The sequence below is a fragment of the Panulirus ornatus genome, chromosome 5 (assembly GCF_036320965.1).
Source record: "Panulirus ornatus isolate Po-2019 chromosome 5, ASM3632096v1, whole genome shotgun sequence".
In the NCBI taxonomy this organism is placed as follows: domain Eukaryota; kingdom Metazoa; phylum Arthropoda; class Malacostraca; order Decapoda; family Palinuridae; genus Panulirus; species Panulirus ornatus.
The window spans coordinates 1,512,080-1,534,121 of NC_092228.1; the positions used below are offsets into that span (position 1 = coordinate 1,512,080).

The 22,042-nt window shown below is 38.4% G+C and overlaps 1 protein-coding gene across 1 annotated transcript in view; it reads right to left on the bottom strand.

The window, feature by feature from the left end:
- Window positions 1-17,526, bottom strand: part of LOC139747063 (uncharacterized) — a 38,373-nt gene extending 20,847 nt beyond the window's left edge. The window contains exons 1-5 of the mRNA XM_071658853.1: window positions 16,327-17,526; window positions 11,868-12,635; window positions 10,760-10,808; window positions 8,035-8,227; window positions 2,214-2,346 (exon numbers count right to left, since the gene is read on the bottom strand). Of these exons, the coding sequence (XP_071514954.1) occupies window positions 2,214-2,346; window positions 8,035-8,227; window positions 10,760-10,808; window positions 11,868-12,635; window positions 16,327-16,362 (1,179 nt within the window). The 5' untranslated portion in view covers window positions 16,363-17,526. The remainder of the gene's footprint in view (window positions 1-2,213; window positions 2,347-8,034; window positions 8,228-10,759; window positions 10,809-11,867; window positions 12,636-16,326) is intronic.
- Between the last annotated feature and the right edge of the window lie 4,516 nt (window positions 17,527-22,042).

Here is a 22,042-nt window from a genome sequence, read left to right on the forward strand (position 1 = left end):
ATACACATGTATATACATACACATCCACACAGGCACATATACATACCTATACATCTCAACGTATACATATATATACACAAACAGACATACATATATACACATGTACATAATTCATACTGTCTGCCCTTATTCATTCCCGTCGCCACCTCGCCACACATGAAATGACAACCCCCTCCCCCCACATGTGTACGAGGTAGCGCTAGGAAAAGACAACAAAGGCCCCATTCATTCACATTCAGTCTCTAGCAGTCATGTACAATGCATCAAAACCACAGCTCCCTTTCCACATTCAGGCCCCACAGAACTTTCCATGGTTTACCCCAGATGCTTCACATGCCCTGGTTCAATCCATTGACAGTATGTCGACCCCTGGTATACCACGTCGTTCCAATTCACTCTATTCCTTGCACGCCTTTCACCCTCTTGCATGTTCAGGCCCCAATCACTCAAAATCTTTTTCATTCCATCTTTCCACCTCCAATTTAGTCTCCCACTTTTCGTTCCCTCCATAAACAATGATACTCTCCCACCCCAACTCTCATTGCCCTCTTTTTTCAATCCATGCATCTTCCTCTTGACCTCTTGCTGCTTTCTCTTATACATCTCCCAGTCACTTGCATTCCTTCCTTGTAAGTATCATCTAAGTGCCTCTCTTTTCTCTTTCACTTACAACTTTACTTCTTCATCCCATCACTCACAACCCTTTCTAATCTGCCCACCTCCCACCTTTCTCATGCTATATGCATCTTTTGCACATGCCATCACTGCTTCCCTAAATACATCCCATTCTTCACCCATTCCCTCACATCATTTGCTCAACCTTTTGCCATTCTACACTCAATCTCTCTTGGTACTTCCTCACACAAGTCTACTTTCCAAGCTCACTTACTCTCACCAGTCTCTTCTCCCCAACAATCTTCCTTCCTTTTTGAAAACCTCTAAAAATCTTCACCTTTGCCTCCACAAGAAAGTGATCAAACATTATCTTTTTCAAAAGTATTCATCATTTTCCACATTAGTAAGGTGGCATTCCAGAACAAATGATTGAGCCTTAGAGGGAAAACTCCCAACTTGGCCCTCTTCTCTGTTCCTTCTTGGAAAAGTAAAAATTGGAGATGGCCTTGATGAGGGCCTCAGTTGCTAGTACTGTCATGGCAAGACTAACAAAAAAAAATCAAGAATTTGACTGCTAGATCTATAAAATATATCTCCAATTGATAGTGAAAAGCTAATGAATACCTGCAAGTAATAATTTTATTTTGTTGGAAAACTGACACTAGAGAAGTACCCGGAAAATCAGTTACACAGCAGAAGGGTTAATATGAACTTGGTGTTTTGAAGACCAATCTTGTGAGAGCACTAGAGCAAAATAATGTCTTTTCCTTTATACTTGAACACCATTTCCTATGTTAACCAGGATGTAAAAACTAGCAAACAAAGGCCACATCTACTCACATACATTCTCTAGCTGTTGTGTGCAATGCACCAAAACCGCTGCTCCCAATCCAAAACCAGGCCCTACAGACATTTCCAAAGTTTATCAAGATGTTTCATATTCCCTGGATCAGTCCACTGACAGCATATCTAACACAGTATACCACATCACTGCAATCACTCTATCCTGTGCACGCCTTTCACCTTCCTGCATGTTCAGGCCCAAATTGCTCAAAATCTTTTTCACCTCACCCTTCCCTCTCCAATTTGGTCTCCCTGTTCTCCTTTTCCCCTCCACTTCTAGCACAAATATCCTCTTTTTCAACTTTCCTTACTCATTCCATCCATATCTCCTAGCCATTTCAGGACACCTCTCCTGCTCTCTCAATCACATTCATTTTATTACTAAACATCTCTCTCACCCTTACATTACTTTCTCGATCATACCACCTTACATCACATATTGTCCTCAAACATTTCACTTCTAACACATCCACTCTCCTCCGCACAACCTTATCAATCACCCATGCCTCTCATCCACATAATTTTTTGGGATGACTATTCCTTCAAACATACCCACCTTTGCCCTTAAATATAACGTTCTCTCTCTTAACACATTCTTCGGTGCTCCCCCAGAACCTTTGCCCTATCCCCAACCCTACGACTCATTTCCAATTCCATGATTCCACTTGCTGCTATGTACACTCCCAGATATCAAAAACACTTCACTTCCTCCTATTTTTCTCCAATGAAACTCACACACTAACTACAATACTCACCGGGAGTATCCTTTCCTTGTTTTTTTCAATAAAGGACTTTGCAAAGATCTGTCTGTCCTCAAAAATCAAACCATCGCTTATTTGTCCTTCCATCAATTTCTCTTCCAATTCTGAAAGAATTTCAGTCATTGTTCTGGAAAGAGAGACACAGTTAAAATATTATGATATTTGTTTCTAATCCATTAATTTTCATTCAGTTATATGCAAGGTAAGGAGGAATGAGGAAAAACTTTAAAAAAAAGCAAAGAACAAGCCAAAACTTTTCCTTGATTTCATCACTAAGATGATGAAACATTTCAGGAACTAAATGATAAGTTTAAAAGTGTTTTTATAGTGGTAAACAATACTACCTCTGCAGTAGCAAAGTGAGCGAGAGAAGGTCTTGGAAGGTACAGAAATTGACGGAAATGACATGATTTGGCTATGAAAACAACTTGACTCACATACGGCTCATTGTACTATAGAAGTCTTCCTATATGCAATGAAGGAATGTGCACAGGCACCTGCTGGACCACTGGAAATATTGTTAGATAGTTCATAAGGAATAGTGGTTCCAACAATGTTGTATGGTTGCGAGGCGTGGGCTATGGATAGAGTTGTGCGCAGGAGGATGGATGTGCTGGAAATGAGATGTTTGAGGACAATGTGTGGTGTGAGGTGGTTTGATCGAGTAAGTAACGTAAGGGTAAGAGAGATGTGTGGAAATAAAAAGAGCGTGGTTGAGAGAGCAGAAGAGGGTGTTTTGAAATGGTTTGGGCACATGGAGAGAATGAGTGAGGAAAGATTGACCAAGAGGATATATGTGTCGGAGGTGGAGGGAACGAGGAGAAGAGGGAGACCAAATTGGAGGTGGAAGGATGGAGTGAAAAAGATTTTGTGTGATCGGGGCCTGAACATGCAGGAGGGTGAAAGGAGGGCAAGGAATACAGTGAATTGGAGCGATGTGGTATACCGGGGTTGACGTGCTGTCAGTGGATTGAATCAGGGCATGTGAAGCGTCTGGGGTAAACCATGGAAAGCTGTGTAGGTATGTATATTTGCGTGTGTGGACATAATGTATATACATGTGTATGGGGGTGGGTTGGGCCATTTCTTTCGTCTGTTTCCTTGCGCTACCTCGCAAACGCGGGAGACAGCGAAAAAAAAAAAAAAAAGTTCATAAGATGAAGGAAATGTCACACAGACATGGAAAAATACAAATACCATGCCTATATCTATGAAGGATTATCATGATACTTTCCTGAACTACAGGCCAGTGTCACTAACAAGTGTTGTCTGTTAATACTGGAAAAGATACTTAGAAAACAAATAAACACCTACTTGCAGAGGAGAAACTTCCTTACTGGGAATCATCACAGATTCAAGCTAAAGATGCCATACATTATGCTCCTCTTAAACTTCTATGACAGGGTGAGTTATGTCTTAAATCAAAGAGAAAATACATAGCCTGTTTTCCTACATAGACAAAAAGCTTCTGACGTTGTACCCCACTGAAATAGCTAGAGCTACAGGAAGGAATAAGGAGTACTCTCCAACATGGATGGAAGATTACCTTAAGTGTACCTAAAAGTACCTACTTACAAAGAGATTTTGCCATGATGGTGAGGTTAGCACATGGAACTCACCATAATACTTGCCCTTTGGTTAATGCTATTTCTGTCAACCACCTTACTTCTGCCCATCAAGTATCATGCTTGCTGCATAATGTTATTTTTCACAGAACCAACTACTCTGGTGTATATACATCTACACAAGGTTCATTCGGTACTGTCATTAAATACGAGTCTTACCTTCTTTTAAATCTTTCTATCAAAATTCCATGTAAAATCTTAGTTTTCTTGGCGTTACATTTAATACATATTCCAGCTTCCTTCCTGAGTATTCATATATTTACATCTAGTGTCCTTTTCATTTATTTTCAGGTATCACACATAATTTGATGATTCTTTATCTACTTTGCTGATATATTAAAGGAAAGACAAATGTATCCATACTATGGGTCAGATTTGAGCCCTAGAAAGGGCATCTGGCCACCTTAGCCACATGGAGGTTAAAAGACACAAACACACTGAGAAACTGATGCCAGTGCCTTTTAACCTCCATGTGGATGAAGTGGCTGGATGCCCCTACTGGGGAGTGAATCATTTGACCTGTAGTGTATATACTGCTTTGCTGAGTTTCACACTTAGGATGCCACTTTTCAAACCTTCCATCATTCTAGACTATGGATTTCATTTCTCTCAGTCTTTCATAGTAGTACATATGCTCCACTCCACTGGTTAAATAATTTGCTCATTTCAATCTACTTCACAGTGACCATCAAGACACCTTTTCACGTTTTCCCCTAACAGCTTCACATACCTTGGTTCAGTCCAGAGACAGCATGTTACCCCCTGTATACTACATTGCTCCAATTAACTCTATCCTGTATATACCTTACACTTTCCCATATGTTCATGACCTAACCAGTCAATATTCAGCTTCTATAGGGCCTTATTACAGAAAGATAGGGTACTTATTTTGGTAAAATTCCAGTTTAAGAGCACATCAAAATTAACTGTGAAATATGACAGTCTTCCATAACTCTGAAATATGACTGTCTTGCAACCATAATGAATTATGTAGAGAACGAAATAAAATATAGTTTAGATGTGCTGGGATTGAGGAAACCCATATCCTTGGGCAAGGTGTATGGAGTAAAAATGGAAATGATGAAAGCAAGTTATGGGGCCATGAAAGGAGGAGTGGTATGGACAGAAATGAATGAAAATTATCAGGAAAGAGAAGAAGAAGGATGTGCAATTGTGCTATCACCAAGAGTATGGGAAGGTGTTACAGAGCATGGATAGAAAGGATAAAAAATAGTAAGAGTGAAAGGAAAAATTGGAACTGTGTAGTATGCATAGGTATACATGGATGTGCGTGTGAATATGAAGACTGTGTGAGGTAATGAAGCATTTCTGGAAAAATTTGAATGCCTGTAAAAATGGGTTTAGGAAGGAGAGGAAGGATGTATGGGTGATATGAATGTAAAAGTGAGATGTAACAAAACTGGTGAGATACTTATAAAATGGGGAGTGCCTGGAGTAAATGAGAATGGAAGTAATCTTGTGGATGTCTATGCTGGGAGAGGTTTACTCACAGCATACACCTTTTCTCAGCACAAGATGCAGCACATATATATGTGAATGAAAATTGATGGAAAAGAACAATAAAAGGATATGACTGATAATTTAGCATTGGATGAAACTTTAAAAAGGTTGTGAGAGGACTCTGAGATTCTGACCATTTTGCAGTCCTTCTAGAGGTTAGGATCAGGAGAAGAAAAAGTGCTGGCAAGGGAGACAATGAATCAGAAAGAATGCAAGGACGAGTAGGAAAGATGAGTGACAAAATGCTTAGATAAAAGAGCAGAAATTGTAGTAATGCCATCATGTGAATGAAGTGTTTAAAATGTCTAGAGAAGATTGTTAAAGGCTGTAGAATTAGTAGTTGGATACAAAGCTGTAAGAAAAACAATAAAAGGGGAAATGCATGGTGGCCAGATAAGATCTAAAATGCTGTGACACACTGCTCATAAGAATAAACCATAGAAAGTTCAGCAAAGCAGAAAGGAAGACTATAAGAGGTGTAAGCAGACTGTTAAGAGGCTAATAGAGGAATGCAAAGAAAGAGCGGATGATTTGTGAAGAAAACTAAGTGAAAAGTTTAAGGAAAATAAAATACTGTCGTGGAAGGAGGTGAAGAAGGACAGAGGTGGGTGTAAGAAAGGAAAAGTAAATGTGAGAAGTAAACAAGGAGAGTTGCAGAATCAAAAGGAGGCTGTGAAAGTAAAATGGAAAGAGTATTCTGAAGAACTGATGAATATGGGAGAAGGTGAGGCACCAACTGTTACATACATGGGTATGGAGAATGGAAAGAATTGAATACAAGTGCATGACTAGAGGAAAAAAGGGTGATAATGAAGTTGAAGCAATGAAAGGCACCCGGATTGGATGGGATTACAGCTGATATGCTGAAATATAGACAAGAAAGCGTGACAGAGTGGATGCACTTGAAATGGAATCTGGCATGAAAGCAGAAGGTTGTGTCTGAGGATTGGGTGAGATCTATCATTGTTCCTTTATCAAAGGCAAAAGGTCCAAAGGATGTATGTAGAAATTACATGTGAACAAGTTTTTTAAGTATACTAGGAACAGTGTTTACAAGAGTCTTGACTGACAGAGTGATGGACATGACTGAATGCAGAATGAGTGAGAAGCAAGGGGTTCTTAGAATAGGTAAGAGATGTATGAATCAGATTTTTGCAGTGAAAGGGACTATGGAAAAGTATCTAGCAAAGGGTAAAAAGCTGCATAAAACTTTTATGGATCTAGAGAGTGACAGGAATTCTTTATGGGATGTGTTAAGGATATATGGGGAAGGAGGTTAACTGATGAATGGCATGAACGCCTTCTACAGAGGAACAAATGCATGTGTAAAAGTGGATGGGGGATTGAGCAAAATTTTTGTGATACATGTGGGTGTGAGGCAGGGTTGTGTGACATCACCTTGGCTTTTTAACATATACATGGATAGAATCACAAAAGAGAAGAAAGCAAAACTTGGGAAAAAAGGCGTAATGATGAAGTGTTGTGGTGAAGTATGGTGGCTTGCAACAAGCCTGTTTACAGGTGATACCGTATGATTTGGTAAGCACGACAAGAAGTTGCAGGTTTTAAGCATTTTATGATGTACAAAAATGTAGGTAATTGAAGGTGAATGCAAGTAAAAGTAAAGTAATGGTGTTCGAAAGGAAACAGAGTGAAAAGGTAGAATCTCCAAAACCTTATAGAATGAGAGCAGAGAATGTACTAAACTGTATTACAGATATGAGGAGAGAAAAGCTGAAAGAGGTGACAGAACATAAGTATTTGGGAGCTATCTTGGGTAAGTCTGGTAATATGAAAGGTGAGAGAAGGAAGAAGGCAGTACCAGGTAGGAGTCATTGGGTCCCTTAAGGGAATAATGAAGGGTAGAAGTGCAAGTTTGGAAGTGAAGAAAGGATTAAGGGACAGCACAGTCTTCCTGACCCTTAACTATGTAGTCAACCATGAACAAGGGATGAGTCACAAAGGCCAAGAGCCCAGGCTGTGGAATGAGTTATTTAAGAGAAGCATATGGGATGACCCATGGAATGAAGACAGTAATGAAGGGGTGTATGAGAGATGTGGTATGGTAGGAAATGCAAATAGAATGAATTGTGGAGTGGGAGGGTGAATAAAACACAATACTTTGAGGTGGTTTGATCATGTGAAAAAAGCAAGACGGAGCATTTACATGGATCATGTATGATAGCATGAGCAAAGGGTTGGTGTGAGAGGAAGTCCACCTGTGACATAGGGAAACTGGGTGGAAGAGTACTGGAGGGAGAGAAATGGGGGGAAGAACGCATGGGATGGTGTATGCAAGGGAGGCATGTAAAGGCAGGGACAAGTGGAACACTTTTGTTGTGGCCACCCCCTTGATGGGAGTTCCCTGAGGAAACATGCATGAAAGACATAGATAAATAAACAGAACAAAATGACTGGTAGCATGAGATCTGGATTATCACCTTTGATTCTGTAATAAAAAAACAAATCACAAGTAGGGGGGTTCTGAAGATTGCAACAAAATGTGGGGCTAATCAATGTAACAGTATATGAAACATTTCTAGCAATTACATAAGCTTAAAAAAAAAAAAAGAAAAAACCTCAATACTGTAGTTACTGAAAAAAATATCCAGACCTTCAATTTGAGGCTATGTATATTACAAGAGAGAAGACTTATGTAACAAGCTTACTTTAACATTCTTATCTTAGCCATCAAATGGTGCATCTTTCTTTTACAGTCTTCAGCAGAATAGTAATCAAAAGCAACTTTCTGCCAATCATACTTCTTGAGTACATTTATACAGCACTGATTGGCGGAAGGAAGTTGTTCCTTCATTCTGTTGATTAGTGTGTGTAATTCCTCTTTTGTCCAAGGTTTAAATTCTGCAAAAAATTTACATTATGGATAGGGAAACCTTATTAAAAAATCTAATCAAATCCTCACTAAATATCAATATGCTCAAATATCAATATGTACAAACGTACACATACAAGATTTTTAACACAAACGTACACATACAAGATTTTTAACAAGAGAAAATGACTAAGGAACATCCGGATCCTTAAAGAAGAGATATGACATGGAAGTATACATTCGAATATTGTATTAAAAAAAATTCCTTTGGAAAAAGCCTTTTGAACACAATATTCTTATGCAGATACAGCAGGTATTCTCAACAAGAACATATGTTACTGCTGACATCTTTATCCTCTTTACACTCAGATAGAATTCTTTAAGACACCTAAATCAATCCTTTATTCTTATGAACCCATAATCTAAAAAAAAGTTTTATGAAAGTAAAGCAATTGCTCTTTAAAAGTCTGCCTCATAGGGATAAGCACTGTACATACAAATTTTTGCTTCACAATTCTGAAACTTCTAATTGCTCCTTTCTTCTGTTTCTGAATACATGCTAATTCATCCGGAAATTCATAATTCTCAGTTAATTTACTGCTGATACTGTTACAAAAGCTAGATTATGAGGACCTATGAAAATAAATCTATTTTGCTTTTATTTATTTTGCTTTGTCGCTGTCTCCCGCGTTAGCGAGGTAGTGCAAGGAAACAGATGAAAGAAATGGCCCAACCCACCCACATACACATGAATATACATACACGTCCACACACACAAATATACATACCTATACATCTCAATGTACACATATATATACACACACAAACATATACATATATACACATGTACATAATTCATACTGTCTGCCTTTATTTATTCCCATCGCCACCTTGCCACACATGGAATAACATCCCCCTCCCCCTCATTTGTGTGGGGTAGTGCTAGGAAAAGACAACAAAGGCCCCATTCGTTCACACTCAGTCTCTAGCTGTCATGTAATAATGCACTGAAACCACAGCTCCCTTTCCACATCCAGGCACCACACAACTTTCCATGGTTTACCCCAGACGCTTCACATGCCCTGGTTCAATCCATTGACAGCACGTCGACCCCAGCATACCACATCGTTCCCACTCACTCTATTCCTTGCCCGCCTTTCACCCTCCTGCATGTTCAGGCCCCGATCACTCAAAATCTTTTTCACTCCATCTTTCCACCTCCAATTTGGTCTCCCACTTCTCCTCGTTCCCTCCACCTCAGACACATATATCCTCTTGGTCAATCTTTCCTCACTCATTCTCTCCATGTGACCAAACCATTTCAAAACACCCTCTTCTGCTCTCTCAAGCATACTCTTTTTATTTCCACACATCTCTCTCACCCTTACATAACTTACTCGATCAAACCACCTCACACCACATATTGTCCTCAAACATCTCATTTCCAGCACATCCACCCTCCTGCGCACAACTCTATCCATAGCCCACGCCTCGCAGCCATACTACATTGTTGGAACCACTATTCCTTCAAACATACCCATTTTTGCTTTCCGAGATAATGTTCTTGACTTCCAAACATTCTTCAAGGCTCCCAGAATTTTCGCCCCCTCCCCCACCCTATGAATCACTTCCGCTTCCATGGTTCCATCCGCTGCCAGATCCACTCCCAGATATCTAAAACACTTTACTTCCTCCAGTTTTTCTCCATTCAAACTTACCTCCCAAGTGACTTGACCCTCAACCCTACTGTACCTAATAACCTTGCTCTTGTTTACGTTTACTCTTAACTTTCTTCTTTCACACACTTTACCAAACTCAGTCACCAGCTTCTGCAGTTTCTCACATGAATCAGCCACCAGCACCGTATCATCAGCAAACAACAACTGACTCACTTCCCAAGCTCTCTCATCCACAACAGACTGCATGCTTGCCCCTCTTTCCAAAACTCTTGCATTCACCTCCCAAACAATCCCATCCATAAACACATTAAACAACCATGGAGACATCACACACCCCTGCCGCAAACCTACATTCGCTGAGAACCAATCACTTTCCTCTCTTCCTACACGTACACTCGCCTTACATCCTCGATAAAAAGTTTTCACTGCTTCTAACAACTTGCCTCCCACACCATATATTCTTAATACCTTCCACAGAGCATCTATATCAACTCTATCATATGCCTTCTCCAGATCCATAAATGCTACATACAAATCCATTTGCTTTTCTAAGTATTTCTCACATACATTCTTCAAAGCAAACACCTGATCAACACATCCTCTACCACTTCTGAAACCACACTGCTGTTCCCCAATCTGATGCTCTGTACATGCCTTCACCCTCTCACTCACTCAATCAATCAATCAAAGCAGAAAATTTTTTGAGATTCTTTAATTTCTACCCATTTCCTCCTCTGTTTGATGCAACTTCACTTTCCCTAGTTGTTTACTAACACATTAAGCATTTCAAAATACTTATGGTGCAAGATCAACATTTTCACCTAGTGTGATGATTTTCACTGCATTAATTACATTTACAATTATACACAAACTCTTACTTACCATCAAACATTCTCTTTCCATGCCCAGCAGCTTCAGATGAGGACTCTTCCTGTAGTGAATACACATAAAGAAATGTATGTGACATTCATTTTTTCATTTCATTTCAAGCTAGAAGTTTCAGTTTTCTAAATTGTTTCTTACATTTTTCATATGTATATATGTATATGAGTGTGTGTGTGTATATGTGCGTATGTATGTGTATTTTTTTTTTTTTTTGCTTTGTCGCTGTCTCCCGCGTTTGCCAGGTAGCGCAAGGAAGCAGATGAAAGAAATGGCCCAACCCACCCCCATACACATGTATATACATACGTCCACACACACAAATATACATACCTACACAGCTTTCCATGGTTTACCCCAGACGCTTCACATGCCTTGATTCAATCCACTGACAGCACGTCAACCCGGTGTACCACATCGATCCAATTCACTCTGTTCCTTGCACGCCTTTCACCCTCCAGCATGGTCAGGCCCCTATCGCTCAAAATCTTTTTCACTCCATCTTTCCGCCTCCAATTTGGCCTCCCACTTTTCCTCGTTCCCTCCAACTCTGTCACATATACCCTCTTTGTCAGTCTTTCCTCACTCATTCTCTCCATGTGACCAAACCATTTCAAAACACCCCTCTTCTGCCCTCCCTACCACACTCTTTTTATTACCACACATCTCTTACTCTTTCATTACTTACTCGATCAAACCATCTCACACCGCATATTGTCCTCAAACATCTCATTTCCAACGCATTCACCCTCCTTCGCACAACCATGTAACATTGTTGGAACTACTATTCCTTCAAACATACCCTCTTGCACCAGGAGTCCCTTTCATTCCTATGAGGCTTCATCAGCACTGAGAAAGATTCCACATCCACCTGTTGGGACCACAAATCATAAAGTGTTGTGATGGTATGAGTGTAGCTTGTAGAGGGCAATAAAGTAATAAGTGCTCAGTGTTTTCTTTAAGGTAGGTGCATCATAGGCGTGAACAGTCTTCAATACCTGAAGTTGCTCTCCCCTCAAATCATACAACTTATGTACAAACACATGTATATACTGCAGCTACTAAGAAGGCAAATCCTACTCAACTGGTTCTTAACAAGAAACATTACCTTTTTAATGGTTGTACCCATAATTGCTTTCCTTTTTGTTGTATCTCTATCAATACTGACTGAATCCTTTTCTCTGCTCTTCACCTCTTTGTTATCAGTCAATCTGACTGTATCAGTAAATAATGCACTTATATCTTCTCTAGTTGATTCATTATCATTCTGGTCATCATAGATATTTTTGTTCTCTTCATTCACCTTTATTCCTGCAGGCAGCTTTATTTCTCCATAACCACAGCATGGTTTCCTCTCTTCCTCTATTGTTGATTCATCATCATAGCAAGGTAACCCTTCCTCTCTGGCTGATTCATTACTGCATGGTGTCTCTTCTTCCTCCCTAGACGATTCATTATCATCACAAGGTGTCTCTTCTCTCTCTTTGCTTGATCCATCATTAAGGTATACCATCCCTTCCTCTTCTCTGGATGATTCATCATCAGTGCATGTTGTCCTTTCTTCCTCACTGGTTGAATCATCATCACTGTATGGTGTCCCTTCCTCTTCTCTAGGTGATTTACCATCAAAGCATGGTGTCCATTCTTTGTCACTGGTTGATTCATCATCACTGCATGGTGTTCCTTCTTCCTCTGTGGCTGACTGTTCACTGCATGATGTCCCTTCTTCTTTTCTGGTTGATTCATCCTCACTGTTTGGTGTCCCATCTTCCTCTTTGCTTGATTTATCCTCACTGTATGGTGTCCCTTCTTCCTCTCTGCTTGACTCATCGTCACTGCTTGGTGATATTTCTTCGCTAGTTGAGTCCTCTGCTGTCTAGGTTATCAAGACATGTAAGACAAAATGTTTACTGACAGAAAATCACAGCTATCAAAATCATTTTTCTTTGAATAAAAATTTAGAAACCAAAACTGCAAATACTGTAACAAGCGAAGCCTATTACAACCAGACTGCCCTGTACATCTAGATTAGTTTTAATCTAAACAAAAAAATATCTGACTCAAAATTCATAATGATTTTACCAAATAAAACCAAGACTGTAAACTGAAAAACTACCAATACATGTCTATGAAAAGGGCAGTTTTTCATGGTACCAAACATCAATTTATATATTATCATTACTTCCATTCATCTACTTCTAAAAGTACCTATTTCATTACCTAACCATCCCCACCAATTCAATTAAAAAGAATTTAAGTAACTACAATTCATTTCTGTCCTCCCACAAAGCTTGCCTTGTTCCATCCCTACAGAATCATCTTTCACTACTACCCATATCCCTACCATCCCCATTACCAAATAACCTTAATAGTTTCATACTTCATAACATCAATAACTACCATTTTTTTAGTGCTCCTAATGATTGCTGTAATTCACAATCCCTCCCTTATCCATGCAGCATACTCCCTTCTCCTCCCTGAACCAAGCATCTCTCCTACCTGAGTCACATATCCCCTCCCCTACCTGAGACACATGCCCCCTCACCTACCCTTTTACCCTCCCTCCAACTCAAACTGCACATCCCTTCTTCTCCCCATGCTGCAAGCCCCTTCCCCACCTACATCTGCATAAACTCTCCTCTACCTGAGTCACATATCCCCTCCCCTACCTGAGACACATAGCCCGCTCCCCTACCCTTTTACCCTCCCTCCAACTCAAGCTGCACATCCCTTCTTCTCCCCACGCTACAAGCCCCTTCCCCACCTGCATATGCATAAACTCTCCTCTACCCAACTCACATATACTTTCTTTTATCCTCACTACCTGCTCCCCAGCAGTATGCCACACCACTTTCCCAAACAACAGACTCTTTCTCCCCTCCCTGACTTACACACTCACTCCTCTTCCAGAGCTGCATATCTCCTCTCCTACCTGATTCAAAAGCTCCATCCCCTACCCAAATCACATCCACTCCCTAACCAATACTGCTTGACCCTACCACTTTCCATACTGTTCATTTCACATACTACACAAATTCTCCATTTTCAATGCCATTAAACATATCACTTTCCCTGACATAAGACTCTCCACTTTCCATTCTGGACAACTATTATACAAGCCACATCAAGAAACTCATCCTTTACCTATGCACTCCAAATCCTCCATTTGCTACATTATAATTCCTCCTTAAAAGGTTTTTAGAATATGTTCTTGTACCACAGAATTTTTGCTTTAATTTCTCTAACCTAAGCCTACCCGAACATTAAGCAGATATGAAAAGAAAATCCAAATTTAAATGTGCACACTGGAATTCATTGAGTAAAACTTTTTACTTTATTCTAAGGGTATATCTTCATGTTGAGGGAATTCATTTTAAATTTGTTATATTTCCTAAAACAGACTGAAAACTGCACTTACATTAAAAGAAGTTTTTTATCTACTAGTCTGGTTAAATATGAATGAACACATCACAAAAGACCCTGACCTAAACTATAAAAAAAGTATTCCAATTATAAGTTCACCCTTTGGAACTGTTTCCATTAAGTGACACAAATCACTTGATTTTCATAAATGTTAGTTATCATTTAAGGGGTAGCAAATGCACTTTGACCATTTCAAATGAAAAACATTAATTTTCATAACTGTATGTAAGCAAATAATGGTACATCCCTATAATATACTTTTACTGTTTGGTGTATATAATACTAAGTAAATCCACTTAATGTGGTTTTCATAAAATTTTACCTCAGAGTATCCAGGCTGGGAACAATACAATCCTTAGGCAATCATTATATTTTCATAATTCCCAAGATAAATGATATAATTAACACATCAACCAGCTTATCTTTCAAAATTGTTTTTGCACATCTTTGTGGTTAAAGATATAGTAAAAAATAACAAATAAAAACTACCAAAACCTTGGAAAATGAGTACTTTTGATCTCTAATGGCAATGCAAGGTTTAGAAAATTCAGTGAGTTGCAGGGCATTGCATTTTATTCTACAATGTTATGTAAGGTGACTGCAATGTGAGTTTCATATATCAAGGACAATATAAGGTTAATACAAAAATAGATAAAATACTTGTAAAAATATAATAAGCAGAACTAATGAAAGCTGCACCTAACCCCTCATAGATAAGAGGTATAGCAGAAATATACCACTATAAAACTAGTCTCCTGTCTGCTGCTAGGGATAATATATAATGGCTGATTTTAGGAAGCTGGGCTGTAGCATGACCCATTGCTCAGTTGTCTGCTCATTGACATTCATCGGCACTAGTAAAATACTATATTTTGACTATCCTGTTGAACACTAAACCTCAAATGCTTGAATGGTTGGGTGTATATTTCATCCACTTTTACATAAATTAACCCCACATTCTCCCTTACTATAATCACCCTATTTAACATCACAGGATATAATAAAATGCTCAAAACTATGTTGACCAATTTCTTCTTTATTCACTAAACACAACACTAGCACTCAATGTCCCAAACTTTTACGGCATGAGTAAACAAGTAATTTACCATGATGAATATCACATGCATACTTTCTGAGGTTAATTCTGTCAAGATTATCCAAGCCTTTGTTGTCCCCATCTCTTAAAATAAACATGACTCGCTCTCAGCCAACACATTCTTCATAATCATACATAACAACAGGCATTATACACGACAACTGGAGGTTGTATGTGTGTATATGAAGCCAAAGGCATACTTATGCAATTCCTATCGACCCGCAAGTTCTTTCTTTGGTGCACCTAAACTGGAACTTTACCATGATAGCCAAAGGCAAACAATCATAAGTATAAAATTATCAAACTTTGTACAGCTGACTTTGGGCAGGGAAACATGAACTGGAGCTATGGTTTTTATCCAATAATAAAATACTAATACTACCAATAATAATAATTAGTGGGGAGGGCTATATTTTTCTTCAAAAATAGGGGGTAAAAGTGAAATACACCTAAACATAACCAGTAACTCTGAAGCCATCCATACCTAACTTCTCTAGCAACTTAAATCTATCATTCTTTTGATGCAACTTTAAAATATGTTATGACGATTCCAGTCAATTGCTCGGAGATTTGTTTTTTTGACTGTCTGTGCTAAGTATGCAGAAAGAAGATAAAACCTTTGACGTATTTCGACAACAATATGATTTCAGATAACTCTTCTGCTAAGATGTCTGTCATCATGTCGTGTTATCAGTGTACATTCACTTATTACACTTATTAACTTTCCAAGCATTTTCACTAATCATGGGAGTCCCCACAGTATCATTCCCAGGAAAAAAATTATGCACCAGGTCATGATAATAGCGTAAATAAATTTCACAAACACATTAAGGGGGAAAAAATTGAAAATCTCCCAGAATAATTAAGAAATGAATAATTACAACTTCCATACCATCCAAAAAGTCGAACGTCTTTACCACAAACCCTACAAGTCCTTTACTGTCTGTCTCTGAGAATGTTGTTGTTATACTTCTTACTGGCTATCATTACTTTCCGTCAGTCTGATATCAGAATTTAGTGTAACCATCAAACAGAAAAAGCAATTTACCTGAGTTATCTTAAGTCGCGACATTATGTCGTCCATGATCCACCCTCCGACTTGTTGGTATCACTAGGTACACCACTTTTAATAATAAAATATTGTCATTCTTTTCAGTTATTCATGCAGTTCAATATATTCATTTTACATTTCTTAAAAGGAGTTAACGAAAAAAATATGTTCAATTCGGAAGTTACTATCTTTTCAAAAATTAGTAAAGATGTTCAAATAAGAATGTCATACCTTGGTCACCATCCCATAAACTTACTGAAAATATTTTTTTTACGAAACATTGGTAAAGATCGTCTCATGAGTGACATTTATACTTTTGTGAAATGTAAGAAATCAAACTTGTCGCTATGACAATCATAAGAGAAATCAATAGTAAGGGAACAATTGATATGTGTTAATGTTAGAAGTTTAGTAATTACGGATAGACCAGTGACAGCACCATTGCAAAAACCGACATCATGAGTTCTGGTATAAGATCACATTGTTCTTGTATAAGATCACAAGTATAGCCATATGATGAATTATAAATCAGTTGCTACAGGCCGATGGGATCAAGAGCCAACCTAAATCAAACACTTTACTGTTTAAACTAACTCCATAATGCAAGAAAATATTACTAACATTTTTCTTCTGAGCACGAAAGGATATTGATAAACCCAGTCAAAAAGTATGTATTATATCTTTACAGTTAATAATTTCACATACATTCTTTCATACAAGGTATTTCATTGTATTATTTAATGGAGGAATACCATCATGTCATGTATAAGAATGACAAAAACATCCACAAGCGTCTGTTTCCTAGCGCTACCTCGCTGACGCGGGAAACAACGATTATGTATGATAAATAAACACAACAACTGACTCACTTCCCAAGCTCTCTCATCCCCAACAGACTTCATACTTGCCCCTCTTTCCAAAACTCTTGCATTTACCTCCCTAACAACCCCATCCATAAACAAATTAAACAACCATGGAGACATCACACACCCCTGCCGCAAACCTACATTCACTGAGAACCAATCACTTTCCTCTCTTCCTACACGTACACATGCCGTACATCCTCGATAAAAACTTTTCACTGCTTCTAACAACTTTCCTCCCACACCATATATTCTTAATACCTTCCACAGAGCATCTCTATCAACTCTATCATATGCCTTCTCCAGATCCATAAATGCTACATACAAATCCATTTGCTTTTCTAAGTATTTCTCACATACATTCTTCAAAGCAAACACCTGATCCACACATCCTCTACCACTTCTGAAACCACACTGCTCTTCCCCAATCTGATGCTCTGTACATGCCTTCACCCTCTCAATCAATACCCTCCCATATAATTTACCAGGAATACTCAACAAACTTATACCTTTGTAATTTGAGCACTCACTCTTATCCCCTTTGCCTTTGTACAATGATACAGCGCTGGTGGCTGATTCATGTGAGAAACTGCAGAAGCTGGTGACTGAGTTTGGTAAAGTGTGTGGAAGAAGAAAGTTAAGAGTAAATGTGAATAAGAGCAAGGTTATTAGGTACAGTAGGGTTGAGGGTCAAGTCAATTGGGAGGTGAGTTTGAATGGAGCAAAATTGGAGGAAGTGAAGTGTTTTAGATATCTGGGAGTGGATCTGGCAGCGGATGGAACCATGGAAGCGGAAGTGGATCATAGGGTGGGGGAGGGGGCGAAAATTCTGGGGGCCTTGAAGAATGTGTGGAAGTCGAGAACATTATCTCGGAAAGCAAAAATGGGTATGTTTGAAGGAATAGTGGTTCCAACAATGTTGTATGGTTGCGAGGCGTGGGCTATGGATAGAGTTGTGCGCAGGAGGATGGATATGCTGGAAATGAGATGTTTGAGGACAATGTGTGGTGTGAGGTGGTTTGATCGAGTGAGTAACGTAAGGGTAAGAGAGATGTGTGGAAATAAAAAGAGCGTGGTTGAGAGAGCAGAAGAGGGTGTTTTGAAGTGGTTTGGGCACATGGAGAGAATGAGTGAGGAAAGATTGACCAAGAGGATATATGTGTCGGAGGTGGAGGGAACGAGGAGAAGAGGGAGACCAAATTGGAGGTGGAAAGATGGAGTGAAAAAGATTTTGTGTGATCGGGGCCTGAACATGCAGGAGGGTGAAAGGAGGGCAAGGAATAGAGTGAATTGGAGCGATGTGGTATACCGGGTTGACGTGCTGTCAGTGGATTGAATCAAGGCATGTGAAGCGTCTGGGGTAAACCATGGAAAGCTGTGTAGGTATGTATATTTGCGTGTGTGGACGTATGTATATACATGTGTATGGGGGGGGGTTGGGCCATTTCTTTCGTCTGTTTCCTTGTGCTACCTCGCAAACGCGGGAGACAGCGACAAAGTATGAAAAAAAAAAAAAAATAAACACACACACAGACACAGACACACACACACATATATATATATATATATATATATATATATATATATATATATATATATATATATATATATATATATATATATATATATTTTATACATATATTATCGACCTCCAGGTAGTTTTCAGAATCTTTACCATACATATGAAGCACATGTAATAAAACATATCAATCAGAAAAAATCATTGGTTGACATTTTAATTCAAACAATAGCATAACTTGATAAGCAACCGATTGTCTCTAATCAGAACTGCTACAAGTGATGGAACAAGTTTTTTAAGGGCTTCTATGCACACATACTATATATATATATATATATATATATATATATATATATATATATATAGAGAGAGAGAGAGAGAGAGAGAGAGAGAGAGAGAGAGAGAGAGAGAGAGAGGATTGAACACGAGAGCATATTGAGTTATTTTTCTATTGCCATATGTTGTATTTAGATTGTACTACCTCTCATGAGACTTATAATTTGTTCAGTGTTTCTCTTACTTTTATGTGTTAGGTGTTGTGTTTTTCCAAATACTTTTATACACAGCGTTTTACTTTTCTTAACAAATTTTGTGACGCAGTACATTTCTCTTTTTGTAGATTCCTGATGATGCTTCTGAGGATGTGAAATCTTGAATGTATTAATTGCTGGACTCCCGACAACTGATGTTTGACCACCCGCTTAATGACAGAATGATACTGAGAAAATTAGAGAATATTAAAGAGTAATAACTCTAAATGTGCTGTCTTATTCAATCCAATGTGCCTTAGAGAAAACTTGCTCTCAGCTCTCTTTAGTTATATATATATATATATATATATATATATATATATATATATATATATATATATATATATATATATATATATATATATATATATATATGTATATATATATGGCGAATAAAGTAGAAGAAAAAAGAAAGAAAATATACATTATATTATATTTTGCTTTGTCGCTGTCCCCCGCGTTTGCGAGGTAGCGAGGTATATATATATATATATATATATATATATATATATATATATATATATATATATATATATATATATATATATATATATATATATTATCCCTGGGGATAGGGGAGAAAGAATACTTCCCACGTATTCCCTGCGTGTCGTAGAAGGCGACTAAAAGGGGAGGGAGCGGGTGGCTGGAAATCCTCCCCTCTCGTTTTTTTTTTTTTTTTAATTTTCCAAAAGAAGGACCAGAGAAGGGGACCAGGTGAGGATATTCCCTCAAAGGCCCAGTCCTCTGTTCTTAATGCTACCTCGCTAACGCGGGAAATGGCGAATAGTATGAAAATAGAAAGATATATATATATATATATATATATATATATATATATATATATATATATATATATATATATATATATATATATATGAAAGAAGAAAGTTAAGAGTAGATGTGAATAAGAGCAAGGTTATTAGGTACAGTAGGGTTGAGGGTCAAGTCAATTGGGAGGTAAGTTTGAATGGAGCAAAACTGGAGGAAGTAAAGTGTTTTAGATATCTGGGAGTGGATCTGACAGCGGATGGAACCATGGAAGCGGAAGTGAATCATAGGGTGGGGGAGGAGGCGAAAATCCTGGGAGCCTTGAAGAATGTGTGGAAGTCGAGAACATTATCTCGGAAAGCAAAAATGGGTATGTTTGAAGGAATAGTGGTTCCAACAATGTTGTATGGTTGCGAGGCGTGGGCTATGGATAGAGTTGTGCGCAGGAGGGTGGATGTGCTGGAAATGAGATGTTTGAGGACAATGTGTGGTGTGAGGTGGTTTGATCGAGTAAGTAATGTAAGGGTAAGAGAGATGTGTGGAAATAAAAAGAGCGTGGTTGAGAGAGCAGAAGAGGGTGTTTTGAAATGGTTTGGGCACATGGAGAGAATGAGTGAGGAAAGATTGACCAAGAGGATATATGTGTCGGAGGTGGAGGGAACGAGGAGAAGTGGGAGACCAAATTGGAGGTGGAAAGATGGAGTGAAAAAGATTTTGTGTGATCGGGGCCTGAACATGCAGGAGGGTGAAAGGAGGGCAAGGAATAGAGTGAATTGGATCGATGTGGTATACCGGGGTTGACGTGCTGTCAGTGGATTGAATCAGGGCATGTGAAGCGTCTGGGGTAAACCATGGAAAGTTGTGTGGGGCCTAGATGTGGAAAGGGAGCTGTGGTTTCGGGCATTATTGCGTGGCAGCTAGAGACTGAGTGTGAACGAATGGGGCCTTTGTTGTCTTTTCCTAGTGCTACCTCGCACACATGAGGGGGGAGGGGGATGGTATTCCATGTGTGGCGAGGTGGCGATGGGAGTGAATGGGGGCAGACAGTGTGAATTGTGTGCATGGGTGTATATGTATGTGTCTGTGTATGTATATATATGTGTACATTGAGATGTATAGGTATGTATATTTGCGTGAGTGGACGTGTGTGTGTGTATACATTGTGTATGGGGGTGGGTTGGGCCATTTCTTTCGTCTGTTTCCTTGCGCTACCTCGCAAACGCGGGAGACAGCGACAAAGCAAAATAAGTAGAATAAAATAAAATATATATATATATATATATATATATATTTATTTATACATATATATATATATATATATTATATATATATATATATATATATATATATATATATATATATATATATATATATATATATATATATATAACTAAACAGTTTAGATACAGCTTAATATTACTGGCATACTGTCGATCACTTCACGTGATAAAGTTTGTTTTGATGAACTTTTAATATTTCCAGATGGGAACGCAGTTTCTGGTCAGATGGTTTTAATCTTCATTAGTTAAGGTCAGTCTTCTTATCCTCGTTTTCTGTCATGTTATTGGCCACGATGTTTCAATATCATTTTCTGTGTGATCAGATGTACAAACGGTAACAAATGTATTCCAAGTTCTGATGTATTTGTGGGTCAATAGCTTTCATTGCATTTCTACGATGCTAAGAGATCCTACAAGATCTCTCTATCAGAGGAAATTGTGTTAACATTACTACGAATATCTCCACATTCTTTTTTTTATTAGAAAATGAAGTTGAGTTGGAGATGATACTCAGATGTGTCGTCTATTTAAGATGTCTATAAAACTTTGCTCATATTTTGGCTTCCGTCATTTCTAGAGATTTCATATTTCACATATCAAAAACCTCCAATGTGAAGTGGAAAAGAGGCCTTTCTCAAATTCGATTTTGCCTCGCTAGTTTGATACTGAAGTAGTTTCTGAGTGAACTTTCTCAAGATCCCCTTTGAAAGCTTATCATGCACTATTTCATCTTGGTAATGAAACAATCAA